General features: G+C 39.4%; 1 protein-coding gene across 4 annotated transcripts in view; it reads left to right on the top strand.

The window, feature by feature from the left end:
• The window catches only part of septin6 (septin 6), an 82,527-nt gene that overhangs the window by 11,611 nt on the left and 49,226 nt on the right, over nucleotides 1–21,690 (top strand). For all 4 annotated transcript variants that reach the window (XM_043705086.2, XM_043705084.2, XM_043705087.2 and 1 more), the window contains exon 2: nucleotides 2,745–2,859. In XM_043705086.2, the coding sequence (XP_043561021.1) occupies nucleotides 2,745–2,859 (115 nt within the window). The remainder of the gene's footprint in view (nucleotides 1–2,744; nucleotides 2,860–21,690) is intronic.

The raw sequence follows: 21,690 nt of genomic DNA, 5'->3' as shown, positions 1-21,690 counted from the left end.
GTGTGCTACAATTACTTATGTTGAATTCCATTGCCATTAATTTATCTGCCTCCTGATTTTTTTAAAAGTCCGTTTTGTTGTAGCACTCTGGCTACCTCCTTGCACCTATTTGCAGATTTGACCACATTTTGGGATTCCGAATGAATTGTTCAGATGAGGAGCAACTTAAAAAAAAAGACCTAAAACTGAACAAAGTGCCACTCAGTATTTCTCTTTTCATTTGGGATTTTTTTCTCTCTAACAAACACTGCTTTCAGTTTTGTTGACATGCTGTGATGAAATTTTTTCAGGGTTTTTTTGGTCATCCCATGTTTTCACCATTCACCAATGTATTTCCTGAAAACAAAAGGTCCATGAATTTGATTAGGCAAGATGTCTCTTTTCCTCCAAAGCCATGCTGACTGTTAGTCATCAGATACATACCGACTGTTTGTATTGTAATGCATAATATACTCTTCCTCTTGGCCATTATTTTTATATGGGCAGCCTGATTATCAATTTCATAATTTTACCAATATAAGACTGATGGATCTCCAAGTTGATTTTGAGATTTGTTCCCTTTTTGTTGAATAAATTATATTCATTATAGCATGATATTAAACCATAGTCATTGCTCTTACTACTTTGCCAGTAGCCCCAGTCGGGCTTATGCCCGAAACGTCGATTCTCCTGTTCCTTGGATGCTGCCTGACCTGCTGCGCTTTTCCAGCAACACATTTTCAGCCCCAGTAACTAGGCTAGAGACAGAAACATCATTGATCTGCGGTGTACAAAACTGATTAATTTGGCAGGTTCTTCAAACATCCATTGAAAAGTTTTGAATTCAATGAAATATGTTGGTTTTCGTTTCCTTGTCAATGCATGTGATTCGGCAGTTTCTTTGCAGGGGGTAAAGTGTTGAATAAATGTTAAATCACTGTTTGGACATGTTATGATACCTTTGGGGCAGGTGTGCTTGAACCTGGACCTTCTGGATCAGACCTAGGGACACTGTCAAGGTGCCATAAGAGCTCTACTTTCCTCCTAATTGGAGGCTTAAGTAGTGGATTTAATTGCAGTGGATTGCAAGGTAATACAGCTGGTCAGCTAATTAATTACTAGTTTGGCATGATTTGATGTTAAGTCATCTTCAACCAATGGTCACAGTACAGTTTAATAAGAGAATATAAAGCACTGATGTGGCATTTCATGCCAGGTGCCACTAACAATGAATATGTAGTGGATCTGATGGTTTCAAATGAAAAAGTAGATTAAATTTTCTTTGCAAGTAGTTAAAAGTTTAGGAGTATGGTGACTGGAATTGGACAGATACGCAGTAATAATGTTGGTCTATATTGGATATTCCTGCATTACGATTGCTGGTTAGCGGAATGATTTCATATTCTCATGCACTTGCAAAAGGAAGTATTTAAGTTTTTTATGGATGGATTGAAAACTGAACTTGATATCTTGCATGTACTGCTGTGGATGTCTGAGGAAGATGCTTTCTCACGGGGAGGAGGGGTTGTTGGGAGAGCAATCTTGCACAGGATACATTTTTGATTAAGCTTAACTTTGGTTTTGATTTTGGCTGCCTTTCTTTGCTTTTATTTTCAGTAAGGAGTGGCTTCCAGTCATAATCGATACCTGATCAAGCAAGAATACATATCTTACATGTATGACTGGAAGGGAGAGGGAAAAGGAGGCAGACAATGTATACTGAAGAATGGAAATTTAACTGTCTGACAAAATGATCCACAAAGTTTTATTGCATCTGGGCAATGGTTCAAGTATTTAATCAGTTGGTGAATACTGATATATGTCTAGATGCCTGTGGGCGACAGCAAATGTTGATTGATATTCAATCAACTTTTCTCTCTGTATGAATTGTGATTAGAATGTAGTTGGCACATATCAATATTAATCTGAGAAGCTAGCACATCAGTTTCATTCTTGAAGCCTATTCTAACTTCCTGTTGTGATGTAACAAATTATGATTCTAACTGTGTGATGCTACAGCAGATAGGTTCCTACCTGAGCTGCTAGCTGAGTAACCATAACAACAGAATTTGCTGGATTTAAATCATCGTATCTTTAAACCGTAGTCATTCATTTTTTTTCTTCACTGTGCCCTGAAGGGACCTGGTCAGCAGGCTGTGAAAGCAACTGATTTTCAGTTAGACTTGCCCATTTGTTAAAGGTATCCTGTTATTAGGTGGTGCAGATATTTGTCACATTTTATGGTGAATTACAATGGGTGGGGGGAGCAGAGAGAAGAGTGGAATTGATCTTGCCTCAGAATGTGTTTGAAGATCTTGTTTTAAATGGAGTATCTCATTGAGTGGCTGCCGAGTGGTAGTTAAGTGGTCAAATATACAACACTATCTTTTACCGTAATTCTTGTTGCCACGTAGATTTTGAAAACAATTTCATTGCTGTCTGTCAATTGAGAAGATGTCTCAATATATTAATCACCTGCCCCAAAGTCTATGATGTTACATACCTTCAACATTCTGATTGGCTCGCTTGCAGATAAGCTGGCTTCAGGGGTCAAGTCACATATAGGTTCTGTCGAACTGTTGATTACACAATTAATAAACAAATGTCCCTATCCTTACCCTTGTGATAGTGTATCTTCGCTTTTGCTTTTTGAAGTACTATGTTGGTAAATAATTAATAATGAACCTCTAAATATAATGAGGACAGTTTTCAGGTTGGTCTGATTTCCCTGCACTCCTAATTTGTTTTCTTTTCCTGTTTTTCAGTCCGAAGGTGCCCGCAACCTTTCACTGTCTGGGCACGTTGGCTTTGACAGTATGCCAGACCAGTTAGTCAACAAGTCAGTGTGTCAAGGCTTCTGCTTCAACATTCTGTGTGTGGGTGAGTACTTAACTACTGGGGTTCCAACATGACATCTCCTAAAGGCTTGCTGCCTGACTCTTGACTCTATCTCAAATGAAATCTGCGCTCTTCGGGATGAAATAAGTTTTTAAATGGCAGTCATCGGCCTTTTCAATTTTGGACCAGTACTGAGCATTTTCCAGGGTGTATAGACCAAAAGATCAAATGTATTAAAGAGTACACTATTCATTGTCACAACTATAAACACTATGAAGTAATTCCTTATCCCTACAAAGGTCAGCTTGACTCTTAATTGATTGGTGGAACACTGAAGAGTCTGAATATTCCTGTTCCCAACCAATGGTATTGTATATTTGCAATGTTCTTGCCTTTATTATTAATCTTGATAATGACTATAGTAAGAATAGAAATGTTAACAATTGTGTCCTGGAACAGTATCTCGAGCAAGATTAAATTCTGCTTGCCTCTCAGGCCCTGGTGAGGGGAATCCCTATCTAATTGATTGAAACACAGGCCCTCGTAGCAATAAATCTCTGTTTTATATTTCACAACCACCTTTAATTAAGCCCTTGCCCTGTAGGGAGTTTAAATTGCAATACATTTTTTTCCCCTTTGGTATGTTATAAGTCTTTATAATTCCAATCATTCTGAAAATAATTAAACTGGTGAGTTTCGGTAATTGTTCTGTTAGGCAATTCCAATGTTGGTTAAATCTAATTACTGCTTGCTGTTTTCTTTCTATGTTGGATTAGTACATGTAGTGGATAACTCACATCATGATTTTTTTAAGTTGGAATTTTATGTTTTTTGTTATTTTTAGATTGAAAAAATATTGTGTTGAGAAGAGACCATAATTACTTTTTAGGAAGCAGCTTTCCTGTGAATAGCTTCTCTGTTTACATAACTTGCTGAAATAGACGTAACACTTGATCTAATTTGTCAGATGCATTTAAACGCGGACATAATTACTACATGGACTGACTGAATTACTGGGTAGCATTCTTGCATGTGATCTGGCAGGTTGAGAGATCAGACTCTCATACAAGATTTCAGCATGTGATTTTCGGCTGACTCTTGTGGTGATCTTAGTGGTTATTAACTGAGTTGCTCCCTGCCTCCTCAGAGGATGCTCAGGCAGTGTTTGAAGAACAGGATTTATCTGTCCCTCAGTATCATCCATAAATTGCCATCATTGGAAACATGCTGTTGCTTATTTCTTTGCTGATTGTGGGACCTTGTGTTTAGGTTGGCTGCTCCAGTCCACTCATTACAATAGGGATTACCTTTCAGAAGGAATCGTAAATCATAGGATCCCTACAGCGTGGAAGCAGGCCGTTCAGCCTATCGAGTTAAACAGATGGCCCACTGACCATCCGAACAGCATCCCATCCAGACCCATCACTAACTGAAACCTGTAACCCTGCATTTCCCATTAGCCTGTGCATCCCTAGATACTGTGGGCAATTTGCTATGGCCAAGCCACCTAACCTGGACAACTTTGGATTGTGGGAGGAAACTGGAGCACTGGAGGAAATGCATGCAGACACAGGGAGAATGTTCAAACTCCATACACTGTCATCTGAGGCTAGAATTGAACCCAGGTTCCTAGTGCTGTGAGACAGCAGTGCCTGCCACGGTGCTGCCCTTTCTTAGGAATTATACCAATGTATTTAAGGTGCTATACAAATGCAAGTTCTTTCTTTGCTAAAGGATTGAGTAATATAGCACTGATGATGCCTCCCTTGACTGAGAAGTTTTCATGTATTACTTGTTGCCTGTGACATTACTGAATCTGTACCTTTTGCTAAGAGTGAAATTAAATGGTTATATGAACTGCCACTGTATGATTACCTCACTGTCAACTTTGGGAATAATCTTTGAGGATGTTTTATCGGAGTGAAACATAATATTCTTTAGTGCTGATTGATGTTACAGTTAATGGCTTGATGCGTTAGCACTGTGGATAGGTGCCAATTAAACATTTTCAAATCCATTAAAACTGATGCTGCAAAATAATATTTGCAACATAATTTTGCTTCTGCCAATTCACTTATTAACAACTTGGAAGGAGTAGAAAGTCACATAACCAAAGTTGCTGATGGCACAGGCTTTAATGCATGTTGATGGAAGCGTAAAAGTGCAATTAAGTATTGATAAATTAAGTGATTGGGTGAAACTGTGATAGTTTGATTTCAGCATACATGATGCCAGGTAATTTCTTGATGTGTTTTGCTTGTTCAATCTTGCAAACGCCAGCAGATTATTTGATTTTTGTCTCACAATAGAAACAGTGAAGGGATTTGGTGTCCAGGTATGTAGATCATTAAAATGTCAACAGTAGATGCAGGAAATAATCAGAAAATGGTAACAGAATTGAGAAGAATTGAATAGATAGTTTCTGTTAATCAAAAGTAGCCAGCTTAGATCACACTTGGAGCACTGTGAGCAGTTTTGGTCTCTGAGCCTGAGGAAGGATGGATTAATATTGGCGAGTGTACATCATAATTTTACTAGAATGATACCTGACTCTAATGGTTCAGTTACATGGAAAGACTAAACAAATATTTTTATATTTCCTGGAGTTTAGATGGTTAAGGGGTGATTGGAACACTCAAACATAAAAGTTAAGAGGATCAGGTAGGCCATTTTGGCCCTTCAAGCCTACTCCACCCCATTCAATAAGATCGTGGCCAACCTGTTTATGTTCCAAGCTCCGCATTTCCAAATTCTTGTTAAGTGAGAGAATCAATAAACTGCTGCCTTAAAAACATTTGATAACCTCATCTCCACTGCTGTCTGAGAGACAGAGCTCCAAATTAGTATAAACCTCTGAAAGAAAGAAAAAACTACCTTCATCTGTGCCCTAAAATGGCAATCCCCAAATTTTAAAACAGTCTCACACTTCTCCTGGTTCTGGACTCTTCCACAACAGGAAACCATCCTTTTCAGTCCACCTTGTCTGAATCATTTAGGATCGTATAAATTCTAATCGCATCACCCTTGGTCTTCTGAGCTCTAGTGAAAACATGCCCTGTCCAATGTTTCCTCTTAAGACAACTCATTTATTTCAGGTGTCTCTGAACCACCTCCAATATATTTACATCCTTAAGGAGATGAAAACAGTATTTGAGTTGTGGTCTTTCTAATGCCCTGTATAACTGAAACATAACCTCTCCTTTATGTTCAGTTCCTCTCATAATAAAAGGTAGCAAAACCAGCCTCTTAATCACTTGCTGTACCTGCATGATACTCTTTTGTAATTCATAGACTAGAACACCTGGATCTGTCTGTATTTGGAGTTCTCCATTCAAGGAATGCTCCTTTATTCTTCTTGTCCTGGCCAAAGGGAACAACTTTGCATTTTTCCACAACCTATTCCATTTGCCAATTTTGTTTTTCCCACTCAACTAAACGATCTACATCAGTCAGCATCCTTGTTATTTTCTCTTCAAAATATGCTTTGTGATCTGTGTCTGTGTTGTCTGCAAATCTAGCTACTATGCTTTTGATTCTCAGTAATTGATTATAATTGTAAAAAAAATTGAGGGCTCAGACCAGACCCCACTTGTCGCATCCTGTCAATCTGTAAAAGACACATTTATGCATCCTCTCAGTTTTGTCAGTCAGTCCACCTTCCATCCATGGTAGTATCCTCCTAAACCACAAGATCCTATGTTGTGCAAAACCTTTTCTGTACACCTTTATCCACAGTGCATGTTACTGCTTCAAAGAATTCCAGTTGAATTGCTTAAATAAGATTTCTCTTCCTCATAATCATGCTGCCACTTCTCAGCGAATGAGTTTTCCAAGTATCTAGTTACAACCACCTCTCCTTCGACAGATGTAAAGCTAATTGGCCTATAGTTAAATGTTTTCTTTTCTCCTTTTCTTGAATGCGTGGATTATATTTGCTATTTTCCAATCTAATAAAACCTGTCCAGAATCTTAACATTTTAGAAAGTTAGCTCATTTATAGAGTCCTAGAGATGTACAGCATGGAAACAGACCCTTCAATCCAACCCTTCCATGCTGACCAGATATCCCAACCCAATCTAGTCCTACCTGCCAGCACCCGGCCCATATCCTTCCAAACCCTTCCTATTCATATGCACATCCAAATGCCTCTTAAATGTTGCAATTGTACCAGCCTTCACCACTTCCTCTGGCAAATCATTCCATGCACATACGACCTTCTGTGTGAAAATGTTGCCCCTTAGGTCTCTTTTATATCTTTCCCTTCTCATCCTAAACCTGTGCTGTCTAGTTCTCGACTCCCTCACCCCAGGGAAAATAATTTGTCTATTTATCCTGTTCCATGCCCCTGATAATTTTGTAAACCCTCAGCCACCGACGCTCCAGGGAAAACAGCCCCAGCCTGTTCAGCCTCTCCCTGTAGCTCAAATCCTCCAACCCTGGCAACATCCTTGTAAATCTTTTCTGAATCCTTTCAAGTTTCACAACTTCTTTCCGATAGGAAGGAGACCAGAATTGCACACAGTATTCCAACAGTGGCCTAACCAATGTCCTGTACAGCTGCAACATGACCTCCCAACTCCTGTACTCAATACTCTGACCAATAAAAGAAAGTATACCAAACGCTGCCTTCACTATCCTATCTACCTGCAACTCCACTTTCAAGGAACTATGAACCTGCACTCCAAGGTCTCTTTGTTCAGCAACACTCCCTACGACCTTACCATCAAGTGTATAAGTCCTGCTAAGATTTGCTTTCCCAAAATGCAGCACTTCTAATTTATCTGAATTAAATTCCATCTGCCACTTCTCAGCCCATTGGCCCATCTGGTTCAGATCCTGTTGTAATCTGAGGTAACCTTCTTCACTGTCCACTACACCTCCAATTTTGGTATAATCTACAAATTTACTAACTGTACCTCTTATGCTCGCATCCAAATCATATAGCCATGTTTTTAGTTTGCTCAGTACTGCTTCCTGAGTGATAATTTCACTCGGTGCCTCTTGTCCTTCAACCTCCTGATTTTCATGTATTACTGTTTTTTGTTTTGTACCCTCTAAGTGCTTCATGTTTTAAAGATATATTCCAGGAGATATTAGGATTACTTGGGAAGAACTATTTCTGCAAGATGAGAAGTCTAGGACAAAGGGGCAAACTCTAAAACTTAGATCCAGAACTGTCAACTCTGAACATGTTAGATATTAGAAGTTTGGAACAGTCTTCTGGAACTAGTTGATACTGGATCTGTTGTTAATTTATCTGAGGTTTATATCAATTTTTCTTAATTAAGGAATATGCGGCAATAGCAGCCATATGGCCTAAGATTGCAGATGAGCTGTGATCTCACTGAGTAGTGGAGCAGACTCTCTGACTAAATGACCAACTTCTATCCCCATGTTACCTATGTTCCTAATGTAATCCAGGAATAGCTTGAACGCCACATCGAAGCCACTAACACTGCTTAGTGTCTGTTATGTTGAATTGCACATTTTAATTTAAATTAGTGCTGTAATTCAACAAAAAAGATCTTTAACATTTCAAAATTAGGGTTTGCGAAGAGAGATTCTCTGCAATGAGCACAGCCTGCTATGGGATAAAATAGCAATTGTTGTGGTAGTTTGGCCTTGCAAATAACATGCAAGTGAACACTATTTGTAGTGACTGTAAGATGTAGGAACCACAGAAGGCCATTCTGCCTGTCAAGTCCATTTTACCATTCAATGTTTGATCTGATAATCCTCAGCTCTGCTTTCCTGCCTTATCTGCATAACCTTTAATGATTTGAAATCTGTCTGTCTCAGTCATTAATATACTTAAGGACCCAGTCTTGGCTGCCCTCTGTGGTAAAGAATTCCAAAGATTTACCACCCTCTGAAAGAAAATATCCATATCTCTGTCTTAAATGGGCAACAAGGTGATAAAGGGAGGAAAAGTGAGGGTTACATTTGCATGAATCCACTCTGTAGCTTTTTGAGATGACATACTGGCTAGAAGTCCAATCGTACTCCAGTGATCCTGCAAAGACAAATGTAATTACTTGGATTCTATTTGCATTCATTTGCACCCTCATAACAAGCTGCTGCCTATATTTGAGTTGGCCAGCTTGACATTGTAACTTCAAAAGTTTGAGATTGCAAAATTCCTTGTTCCAGTGCAGTAGAGCGATGTGACCATGAAGCTCACTTTACCTGATTTATTGATGATTTTTTAAAGCTATAAGCATTCGTCAACGTTTCTTAACTTAGCTTGGTGAGTAGAGGGCACAAGGCCACTGAACTGGCAATCTAAGCCACTGTCTACATATGTCTGCCAATGTATACAAGGCTGTGGGCTAAGTGCTGGAAAATGGGATTATGGATTAGATTAGAATAGTTGGGTTGTTTTTGACTAGTTGTAGACTTGTTGGTTTGATGGGCCTTTTTCTGTGCTGTAGACCTGTACATGAGAACAGGAGTAGGCCATTCAGTCCCTCGAGCCTGTTCCACCATTCAATGAGATTGTGGCTAATCTGTGGCCTAACTCCATTCACTTGCCTTTGGCCTATATCATAAATCATAGAGGTATACAGCGTGGAAACAGGCCCTTCAACCCAACTTGTCCATGTCAACCAGGTTTCCCAAACTGAACGAGTCTCACTTGTTTGCATTTGGCCCATATCCCTCAAACCATTGCCTATCCATTTACCTGTCCAAATAACTTTTAAATGTTGTAATTGTACCAGTCTCTACCACTTCCTCTGGCAGTTTGTTCCATACACACATCACCCTCTGCAAGAAAAAGGGACCCTTCAGGTCCCTTTTAAATCTACCACCACCCCCTTCCTCCCTGCCCCCCCCCCCCCCCACCCATCACCTTTAAAGCTATGCCCTCTGGGGGAAAAGAACTTGGCTATTCACCTTATCTATGCCCCTCATGATTTTATAAATCCCTGTAATGTCATCCCTCAGCCTTGTATACTCCAGGGGAAAAATATCCAGCTCTCTTTATAACTCAAATCTTTCCCTCTCTGCAACATCCTCGTAAATGTCTTCTGCACCCTCTCCAATTTATTAATATCCTTCCTATATCAGCGTGACCAGAACTGTATGCAGTATTCCAAAAGTGGCCTTACCAATGTCTTGTATAGTCTCAATGTGACATCTCAACTCCTGTACTTTGATCAATAAAGACAAGTATGACAAACATCACCCTGTCTAGCTGTGATGCCATTTTCAAGGAACTTTAACTTATCCGTAAATATCTTAGCTTAACAAAAAATGATCTATCTCAGATTTAAAATCAACTGATCTAGCATTAACTGCTATTTCTGGAAGAAAGTTCCAAACCCTTTTCATCAATTATGTGCAGAAGTGCTTCCTAGTATCTGTCCTGAATGGGCTGGCCCTAATGTTTAAATTGAGCTCATTGTTCTAGAATCTCCAACCAATGGAAATTGTATGACTCTATATGCCTTTGATTGATTTGTCTCTGACAGTATTCTGAGCTGCTTCACCCTAATATTGCATGCTGCTTTAAAATCCCAGATCAAATAGGGTAGCTCAACCTGAAAGTTAGCATTTCATAATTAATGAATCTGAAGGGTTAAATAATGGTCATTGGGATCCAATTTGAGGATTATCTGTGTAAAGATAATCTGGGAAATAGTGGTTATTCTACCTTTTAAAAAGGTCAAGGAAGATTCCCCCACCTCCTACAATTACTTTAAGCAAATAATATCCCATGTGTATGTCAGAAGCCCTATGATGTAGATTAGATTACTTAGTGTGGAAACGGGCCCTTCGGCCCAACAAGTCCGCACCGACCCTCCGAAGAGCAACCCACCCAGGCCCATTCCCCTACATTTACTCCTTCACCTAACACTAGGGGCAATTTAGCATGGCCAATTCACCTAACCTGCACATTTTTGGACTGTGGGAGGAAACCGGAGCACCCGGAGGAAACCCATGCAGACACTGGGAGAATGTGCAAATGTGAATTGAACCTGGGTCTCTGGCGCTGTGAGGCAGCAGTGCTAACCACTGTGCCACCGTGCCGCCTACTATTCAAACATCTTACATCTTTTCATGAAGGATTTATTTATCATAGTTTAGAAGTTAGACATGGGCAAATAGTTAACAGACAGAGTAATCCTCTGTTAAATTGTGGGCAACAGCAGGCGGAAAAGTGACTGGGCGATTTGTGTCTTATCTGTGTATGCACGTCTGCCAGGGCAGAAGAAATGTGACTTGTGGTAAAGGTCAACATTTCATTAGCCTTTTATGAAATTGTGCACAGTCTTTTTGAGATTTATGTACTAGGGCACTCACATCCTTTCATTTCCCCATGGCTTCCAATCTTTCTTCATTTCAAACAATCGGAATAGTTCACTTTGGATTCAAAGTGGATGACCTTGCACATCCCACCATCAAACTCCATTGACTCAAAGGTATTCTGCAAAAAGTCAACATACATCAACAAAGCAACTTGAAGGCGAAACCTGTGCAGTCAAAAATGTTATAAATCTGAGGTTGCTCTTGCTGAAGTTATGTTGCACTTTTCTCAATTTTTGCAATCAAAGTGGAAAATAAAATTTAGAACATGGTGTTTCTTAAAACAACTGATTCTCCTCTGAGGATAGAAAGCGTGCTTCATAGTTTGGGGAAAATGGAAGGGGAACTCAGTAACTGCAACAGAAGTCAAATAATTGGGAGCGAGCGACCATAAAGACAAAAGCAAAAAAGAGGAGAAGCTGAATGTGAAAACTTTCTGAGCAAAGGAGGCATTTGCCCAAAATTGACTGAACAAAAATTATCACGGTAGATCTGAATCATTCCCACAAATTAAAATGGGTTCAATCAATTAAGCATTTTGATGCTAAATAGAGCAACTTAAACTAAAACAAAACAGAAATCTTTTTTTTGGAAATTAATATAGAAAGTGCAGAGTAAGTGGTAGAAAGAGATCAAAGGAAATATTTTATTTTTTAAAAAAAAGCATAATTGAAGTGATTTAGAATGAGGGCCAGGTGGAGCTTATTGAGTATGAGTTCCCTGATTGGCCCAGCTTAACACCCCCAGTCAAGAGCCCTGTCTGACAGAAATAAACAGGAGTCTGAGAATCTCCTCACTCTCTCGAGACTGGCTTTGAGCTAGCTGGTCAGATTCCATATACTGTGCATGTGTAAATAAAGGGTGACTCTGCGTTGGGATACCAACCTCTGCGGTTATTTCATTAATGCAAAGGTGTAATGACTTTATTGCTTTGTGGCTGGTGGGACATGTAGGGCCATTTAAGGGTGAAGAGATGCTGGGAAATGATGTCATATTTTTCTCTGTGATTCTGAATGACAGCAGAAATGAAAATGAAGCTACACCAGAGGAGGATGTGAAACGAACAGAGATATCTATAGAAAAGAGGAACTTTAAGCTGGATAAGTCACTCAACAGTGATGGTGTCCACTTCACGCTGATGAAGTTAAAATGCTAACCCCACATAGGGCAAACTGTGTTGACCTGAAAAATACTGTAGTTAATCTAACACAATTTCTAGAATTCATATTTTGAGATGTGAAGATAATTAAGCATACTCTGTGCATTTTTATACAAGTCATTCTGCTATAACGTGTTTCATTAACGTGAATTTGCTATATCGTGATTGACGAACTGGGAACACTTTTGAAACGTGTGTTGGCTGTAACATAATTACATCACCAACACTTTAGGCACTGTTTCTAAAGCATGACTTTACTATAACACGGGTTGCACCAGAATGCAACCATCGAGTTATAGAAGAACTACCTGTGTTTGTCAATTTACGTGGGTTAGTGACCGATCATATAAGGAAACGAAACGGAAACGGAGGGAAGTATAGTGTGTATGGCCAAGATTTTCCATTTTGCGGCCTAATTGAGAAGGTTGCATATTCAGAAGCAACTGAGGAAGTTTGTTGAATTGAGCTCCAATCAGCATGCTACATGCTGACCAGCAAGCTTCCCTTGAAACTCTGTCTTGCCAGAGATTGGCTGCCATGTTCTGGATCTTGGACCTTCGCTGGAGCTTAGTCCTCTGGCGATCCAACAGTAGCAAGCTAATTCTTTTTCTTTTGGGGTCTTGGGGAATGGAGTCACGTAAGAGTGGGGTCAGGATTTGGCGGATAGGACAAGATTGTGGCTTTGAGCAGCCATTCACATTTCCCTTATCATTGTGTCGAGAGTGGGGCAAGTGAAGGTTCTGCTCCTTTCCCACAAAATCCATCCGGAAAATCGTCCAGGTTTCTCATTGGGAAGGTTTTGGTAAGTTGAGGCCTTTAAGTGCCAGTTAATTGACCAGTTCATGTCATTAATTTTTGGCTTGTCAAGAGAATTCCCCAATCTATTTTCCTTCCCAACTTCCCAACTCCAAGGCCAATGTACTCAGTTATTTGCCCTTGTCTCACCTTTTCTTGCAATTTCCAGATAGATTGCAATTTTACTCTATGTCTCAGCTGCTTAGTTATCAAGTTCAGATGGTGCAAGATGAATTGCAGCCTTGAAAGTTGATTGCGGGACAAGTAACAGAGCGTAAATCCATTTGCAAATTGATTGATTTGATGAAGAGTAACGAGTGATTGATGTGTCCTTGGATGTTTTCAGCCTAATATTGAAATTTACTGGCATCAAAGTGGAGGGCTTTGATAAGCAGAAGATGTATTATAAAGAAAAACTTTAGGTGTCATTGAGCGTAGGAATGCGGAATGGGCATATAGGTGACTGGCGCAGTTTAATGCGGTGTTTTTGAAACGTTAACAACATAGAAATGTGGGCTTAATGAAAAATGCAGGAAGATGTAGACAAAAGTGCAGCCAAAGATGTAAGTACACAATTGACTTGATTGCACGTGGGAGTCCTTTTAATAAATAAAAAGCTGCTAGTGTTTTGGATTTATAAATAGAAGTCCAGAATTCAAGACCAAAGAAATTTAATGACTTTCTGAAAGGCGATGAATGTACAGTCCAGAAGAAGCTAAAACTGTTAGGAGCTTGAAATAGGCTCACCAGAATGATGCCAGAGTTGAGAAGCTGAGCATTATGAGGCACCCTTTGATATTTAAGGGCTATTTCCACTAAAACATCAAAGGCCAAGAGAAGATTTTATAATCATTTAAGGAGATTAAGCATTTTGCTGTGGTAAATAGGGCGAGACTGTTTCCTTTGATTTGTCACTAATTACTGATGACCTAATTTAGAATTGTCACCAGAGAATGAAGATTGCTTAGGATAAATCTATTTCCTCATTTTTTTCAGCATATGTAATGATTTGACATAGAATGCATGAAGCAGAGACTGCTGACATCATTCTGATGAATCGTAATTCTAAGTTCTGATTAGTTTTTTTATGGACCACATTTGTTGTCTTTCACAAATTTTCAGACATTTTAGTTCTTGAATTTTGTCCTACAATTTATAAATTCAAAAGTACTATCGGCATTTTAAAAAACACATTGAAATGGATTTTCAGGGGAGTGGGGAAACATTTAAACAAAAAGCAATGGGAGAGAGCAGGACAGTAAGATTAATAAAGATGAATCAGTTCAGCATGGAAGGAACAGAGACTCGTGGGAGTAAATGACTTTAAGGTCTATGATCAAATGGACGCTTGGACTGTTCAACTCTATGACAGAAAGCTGCTCGGGAACGTATTGGAGGAATGTACAAAACTGAGCAGAGGAAGAAATTTGTTTGGTACTCTTGTTTCAGACTAACCAACATTGAAGATCAGGGAAATATAGGTTCACACTGGGGATAGCTAAATTTTGTGAATTGATGTGCATTGTACAGAATGATATACTGTGTGAAATGGCTCTTTTGAGTAGAATAATGGCAACTAAAGCATTATTAGATGCAGTTGCTGGGTTAAGGATTCTCAGCATTACAGCGTATTTGGGTGTATGGGTTAACTGGGTTCTCTCATCAGTACTTCAGGAGAAAATGAGGTGGTTCTCTCCTTTATGAGAACTCTTTAAATAACTTCAATGAAGCCAATGAATAGATTTGGGCACACAGCTCATTGCAGGGCCCTTGCTCTGTGTAGTGGCTAGTTTTCTACATTGCAATGATAACTATGCCTGAAAAGAACACCATTGGCTACAAAATGCTTTGGGATTCTCTAAGGTGGAAAAAGGGCTGATAGGAATGGAACTTTGTACTTGAAGTGGAAAATACTGTCCTCATTCAGTTCAAATTGGAATTTCAGATTCTATAGCTGTGTTTATCTTATTAAAAATAAGTTTGTCTCCTTTGCTTACATCATTACACGGAACTGAAGTTCTAATTAAAGATCTATAAAAGGTAAACATGGATGTAACATTTGAAATTTTGTAGGCCGATTGTATGGCAGTGACCTTCGCAGTAATTGCTGTGGAACTGAAGTGTTCCAAGCCAGTGTCAGTCTCACTCGTGTGTCTGGTTGTGCAAGTCCATTGTGTGTTATTTTTAAAAATAGGGAAAGGACTGTGTGTGAGAGAAAGCAGAAAATAGAATGTTTTTTAAATCTGGGGACTTCCAAGAGCTGGCTGAATTTGAAGTCCAATGTCTGACGTAGCAGGCATATGTGTTACTCCATTTAGGGGAACCTTTTGAGAAGTTGAAACTTTATTTAACATTGCAATGTTGTGTAGATGATGCTGCTGGTAGCTGTTTACAAAATTAAACATGTAGGTAGGTCATTATCTTCTCATGAGCAGAAACTCCAACTGACCCATTCCTCATTGTTACTGACCTCTCTGCTAAGGTTGTCATTATTGGAGATTAACCAAGTCAACATCCTCTCCTTGATTATTGTCGAGCACGCACCACTGCACCCTTGCTGTCCTTTGATGCTTTTCCCTGCTTTCAATAATAAACATGCTGCTTGCCTTCCACACTTTAATTGTGGAATATTACAAATTACATTGTACTTTTGACTAAAACTTGTGCACACCTTGTCCTTTACTGAAGCCTCCCACCCTGACTCTTCTTTCCACCATCTGTCTCAGTCAAACACCTCTGGTGGTTGGTTGCCAATTAAACCTTCCATCTCTTTCTTAATTCCTCTCGTGCTTTCTTCTACTGTAACTTTTTTTTCATTTAACAGGATTGTGAAATGGTTTTTATGCAGAAGGGGATCGTTTGGCACTAGTTCCACTCCCTCACACTCTTTCCCTTTGCCCTGCAGTTTTCCCATCGGACCTTTATATAATTTTCTTTTGAAAGCCACGATTGAATATATCTCCTCCACCTTCTCCAGCAAGGCATTCCAGATCTTATCCACCACCTGTGTTATTTAAATAGTGGGATTTTCTTAATGTCATCTTTGGCTTTTCTGCCATTTGTTTTAAGCTGGTGCCCTCTGGGTTTTGATCCTTCTGATAATTAGAACGGTTTCTTCCCATTTGCTCTGTCCCGATCGCTGGTAATTTTGATTACTTCTGTCAAATCTCCTCTCAACCTTCCTTTCTTTCAGAAGATTGGACCCAGTTTCAGCAGTTTGCAGCTCCTGCTTCACGATTTGAAGTTTCTTATCCTTGGAACATTTTAAAAATCCTTTTTGCACCTTTCTAAATGACTTCAAATGTTTCCTAAAGTGTAGAGCACAGAGGCAGTATTTTATAAAGGTTCACCACACCTTGCACAATGCCCTTTAGTTATAAACGCACAGGGTATATACCTTTCTCCGAATTGAAAGTCACCAACCATTCAGCAACTCCTGCAGTGCAGAAAGAAAATAATCTGGAAGTCTGATTTAAAAACAAAAATAGCTGTTAATACTCAGCATGTCTGATACTTATTGTGGAGAGAGAAGTAGAGTTAAACCTTTCAGATCTGTGACCAATTCTTTTTCCTCTCTCCACTCTGAGATCTCTCGCTGCTGTAAATTCCCATCTTTTGTTTTCATCCTGAAATTGGGTCTAGAGAAGATATCTCATTACACCTGTAATCTCATTCATGCTCATACAGGCATTGGCACAGTTGATGGGCATCTCAGACTTGTGGGAAAGTAAACTATTTAGATTTTGCTTTTAGGTAATTCTGGATCTTCATAAAAGGTAATGAGGAAGTATCCTTCGTGCTGTAGCAAAAGCTGGTGTTTCATTCAGTGATCGACTGATACATCTAGTCCTCTGACAGGTTATCGATTAATGCCTGACCAGTGTCACAGATGGAGACAGACTGTGTTTTAGTTACTCAAACCAATATTGTAATAGCTCCCTTGTGCCTTATCTCCAACGGTTTTTTTATTACTGAAGCTTGCAATATGGTTGTAGTGTTGTTGGTTGCTTTAAAAACAAAAATAAGTAACCAGGAATTAAGTAATCTGATATCAAACCTCAACAGAGTCAGTGGTATTTAGGAATCATCATTAATTGAGTTGTCGTTTAATTTTACAATGGCTTTGAAATCCCTTGTTTTTTGTGTTTTCATGATGTTCAAGATGAAATCTGATTTCTTCCCACCTTGACCCCCCCAGTTCCCAGAATTTGCTGGAACCTTTTGAATCTGTGTTTTTCACACTGATGTTTCTTTCTTTTTTTCACAAGACAATCAAATCTGAAACTGAAAGATTTGTGTCCAAATGCACAGCCCACCTGGAATATTACTTTGTCATGCGGTGTCTAGGAAACAGTCATAATGGTGTGATCAAATGCCAAGTGCCTTTTTATAACAACAAATCTCATTAATATATCTTTCAAATTGGCAATTTAAATAAACTGAGCTTTACAAAACCTGCTGTCGCCACCTTTGTGTCTAAATCATTAGTCATTACAAAGACCAATTGAAATTTGAATGCATTGAACTTCATACATTAGATATTGAGGTTATGGAGCGGATTAGCTTTTCGTTTGTAATAAAATTCATTATCATAATTTTGAATGCAGTGAAAATAGAACAGCTTTGAAGCTGAGATTCCTGCATTACAGGTTCTTTACAACCAGTTGAGTATTGCTGTTACTTTTAGGTGTTGAGATTGGAAGATTGCTGCAATGTTGCTATGGCATGGAGAATGTAATTCACTTTGTTTCTATCTCAATCACCCAACTGTCTAGTGTGGTTTCCATATCATGATTCTTACAATTGCCAACTTATGTTCCATTGTTTGTTTATTTTTAGCTCGCCAAGATAATGTTTTGCAATTCGTAACTCCCATTCCAATTTCTGAATTTTGGCAATTGGTTTTCAGACTTAATGTTAGTCTAAATCATAACCATTACCTTTAGGGACAGATCAGTTTTAATGTGAGGCTGGTTATACACTTTCAGCGCAATTAGCACTGTACAGATAAAGATTCTTAACTCTGATAATCTTGCTGAATTACATTTGCAATGAAAAATGTGGTTCAGACATTGAAGCCAGTTATAGAATGAAGAACTTACTAATATGTTTTCATGACATAATCTAGGTTCTAATGTTCATCACATAGTGTGTCATTTCATTTGTTATGTGAGCAACAATTAGGTGGAAACTAAGGGCAAACTAGACCTGTGTTCATGCCTTTGAAGATCATGAGGTGGGAATGTACTTCTGTATAATGCTTGGAATCAGGCATGGGCATGGATGTGAATATGATTAAGTTGTGAAGAGATTGAATTCTTTGGGGAGGAGTTGGAGTTTTGTTAATGAATTCTAAATAACCCATTATATGTAAATATTTAAACATTTTACATATCCTGCATAAGATTTTATGATCCTGTATGAGAGCACTAAATTTTGGTTATGATCTGGTTAAGGACTAATAACTTTATTTGTTTATACTCTATAAAGTTCAAAGACCCAGGTAATTGCTAAGAATGAAGCTGCAAGATTCTGCAGTTTTGAACAGTCTTATCTTCACTATGCAAAATTAGAAAAGTGAAGCAATCTGTACGTACACGGTTCTTTGTAAAGCTCCGCACATCTGTATGATAGAAAGGCCTGCTGTGGGCTGTCCTGTATCTGATGCTTTTAAGCTCATTTAGCTCTGGGTCCCCCTGGACTGCCAATATTGCAAGCTTTGTGAGTATCATGTCATCAGTTAACCAGCTGCGAATATTGTTTTATAGCTCCATCTCTTCTATTGTGGTTTCATTTTACTTTCTCAACTGCCTGTTTTAGGTGTTTTGACACTCATTAAAGCAACATAACCCCAACCTTTTAATTGTAACAGGCATCAAGGTATTTCAGTTTCATTTATCCCATTTTATACTGCTAATTGTAAAATGATTGCTGGACCCCTTGCTGAGGTATTTGTATCGTCGACAGCTATGGGTATGGTGGCGGAAGACTGGTGGTTGGCAAACATGGTGTCATTATATACAAAAGGTGGTCAGGAAAACTATAGACCGATGAGCCTTACATCAGTGATGGACAGGTTGTCGGAGGGGATGTGTACAGTCAGGATTTACATGTATTTGGAAAGGCAAGGACTGATTAAGGATAGTCAGTGTATTTGTGCACAGGAAATCATGAGCCTGATTGAGTTTTTTGAAGATGTGGCTAAGAGCATTGATGAAGACAGACCAGTGGAAGTTGTCTACATGAACTTTGTGGTGTGGAGGAGCTGGTGTTGGACTAGGGTGGACAAAGTTAAAAACCACAACAGCAGATTATAGTCCAACAGGTTTATTCGGAAGCATTAGCTTTCAGAGTGCTGCTCCTTCATCAGACACCTTGCAGCTCAGTGAGCAACTATGTTTTCAGACGTTTTGTCACCATACTAGATAACATCATCAGTGAGCCTCTGCTGCAGCACTGGTGTTCTGCCCGCTTTCTCTTTGTGTGTCTTGGTCTGTTAAGGTGGGTAATATCATTTCCGGTTCTCTTTCTCAGAGGTTAGGAAATGGGGTCCGTCTACCTGATGACAGAGCAGCACTCTGAAAGCTAGTGCTTCCAAATAAACCTGTTGGACCATAACCTGGTGTTGTGATTTTTAAAGGTTCCACATCGGAGATTGGTTAACAAAGTTAGATCACCCAGGATACAGGGAGAGCTAGACATTAGGATACAAAATTGACTTGAAGGTATGAGACAGAGGATGTGGTGGAAGGTTGCTTTTCGGACTCCAGGCTTGTGACTAGCTGTGTGCCACAAGGATCAATGCTACATCCACTGGTTTTTGTCATTTATGTAAATGATTTGAATGTGAATGTACAATTAATAAGTTTGCAGATGACACCAAAATTGGAGGTAAAGGTTACCTCCGTACAATGAGACCTTGATCAAATGAGCCAATGAGGCCAAAGAGTGGCAAATGGAGTTTAATGAACATGGAGTCACAGACAGGGTAATGAAGAAGGTGTTTGGTACACTTGCCTTTATTGGTCAGTGCATTGAGTAAAGGAGTTGAAAGGTCATGTTGTGGCTATGCAAGATATTGGTTAGGCCACTTTTGAAATGCTTCAGTTCTGATCTCCATGTTTGTTGGAAAAATATTGTGTATTGTGAAATGTGAAAGGATTTAGAAAAGATTTACAAGAATGTTGCTGAGGTTGGAGGGCTTGAGCTATAGGGAGAGGCTGAATAGGCTGGGGCTATTTTCCCTGGAGCATCGGTGACTGAGGAGTGACCTTATAGGAATTTATAAGATCGTGAGGGGCATGAATAGGGTGAATAGTCAAGACCTTTCCACCAGGGTAGGGGATTCCATACTGGAGGGTTATGCTTAGGGTGAGAGGGGAAAAGTTTAAAAGGGACCCAAGGGAAAATGTTTTCATGCAGAGGGTGGTGCGTGTATGGAATGAGTTGCCAGAGGAAGTGATGGAGACTAGTACAATTGCAATGTAAAGGCATTGAATGGGTGTATGAATAGGAAAGGTTTAGAGGGCAATGGGCCAAATGGAACTAGATTAATTTGGGATATCTGGGGTGTCAACGTGGACGATTTGGACCGAAGGATATGTTTCTGTGCTGGATATCTTTATGACTCTTATTTTTGATTTGGGGAATTAAGGGTTGTAAGTTTGCTCACTGAGCTGAAAGGTTTATTTTCAGACATTTTGTCACCATGCTAGGTAACATTATCAGTGAGCCTCCGGTGAAGCGCTGGTGTTCTGTCCCGCTTTCTCTTTGTGTGTCTTGGTCTGTTAAGGCGGGTGATATCGTTTTCAGTTTGTTTTCTCAGAGGTTAGTAAATGGGGTCCAAATCGATGTGTTTATTGATGGAATTCAGGTTTGAATGCCAGACCTCTAGAAATTCCCATGCGCATCTCTGTTTAGCCTGTCCCAGGATGGCTATGTTGTCCCAGTCGAAGTACTATGTCAGTATGTAAGGATACTAGTGATAGTGGGTCATGGCTTTTGGTGGCTACTTGGTGTTAGTGTATCCTGGTGGCTTGGTGTTATTAGACAGACAGGCAGAAAACTAGCCACCAAAAGACATGGCCCACTATCACTAGTATCCTTACATACTGACAAAGGAGGACACCTCTTCGACTGGGACAGGCTAAACAGAGACGCACATGGGAATTTCTAGAGATCTGGCATTCAAACCTGAACTTCATCAATAAGCACATTGATTTGCACCCCATTTACCAACCTCTGAGAAAAAGAACTGGAAATGATATCACCCGCCTTAACAGACCAAGACACACAAACTGAAAGAGGGACAGAACACCCAGAGCTTCAGCGGAGGCTCACTGATGTTACTGAGCAAGGTGACAAAACAGCTGAAAATAAAACTTTCAGCTCAGTGAGTAACCTGAGCTACAAATCTTCTCAAAAATTGAGGAATTGAAGTTTATATCCTGAGGTGTATGGACGACTGGGTATTCATGAAAAAGAATATACTATACTGTGCAAGCAGACAGGGCTGTGGAGGTTATTTTCGGAAGGCATTGATGACTTGCAAAACATTAGGCTACTTTAATAAGAAAGAGCCCACGGTGTTGAATAGACAATAGGTGCAGGAG

Source organism: Chiloscyllium plagiosum, unplaced genomic scaffold (assembly GCF_037043375.1).
Source record: "Chiloscyllium plagiosum isolate Xiang-an unplaced genomic scaffold, Cpla_swu_hap1 HiC_scaffold_11, whole genome shotgun sequence".
Taxonomy (NCBI): Eukaryota; Metazoa; Chordata; class Chondrichthyes; order Orectolobiformes; family Hemiscylliidae; genus Chiloscyllium; species Chiloscyllium plagiosum.
The sequence above is the reverse complement of the archived record's forward strand: the minus strand, read 5'-3'. Positions and strand labels throughout refer to the sequence as shown.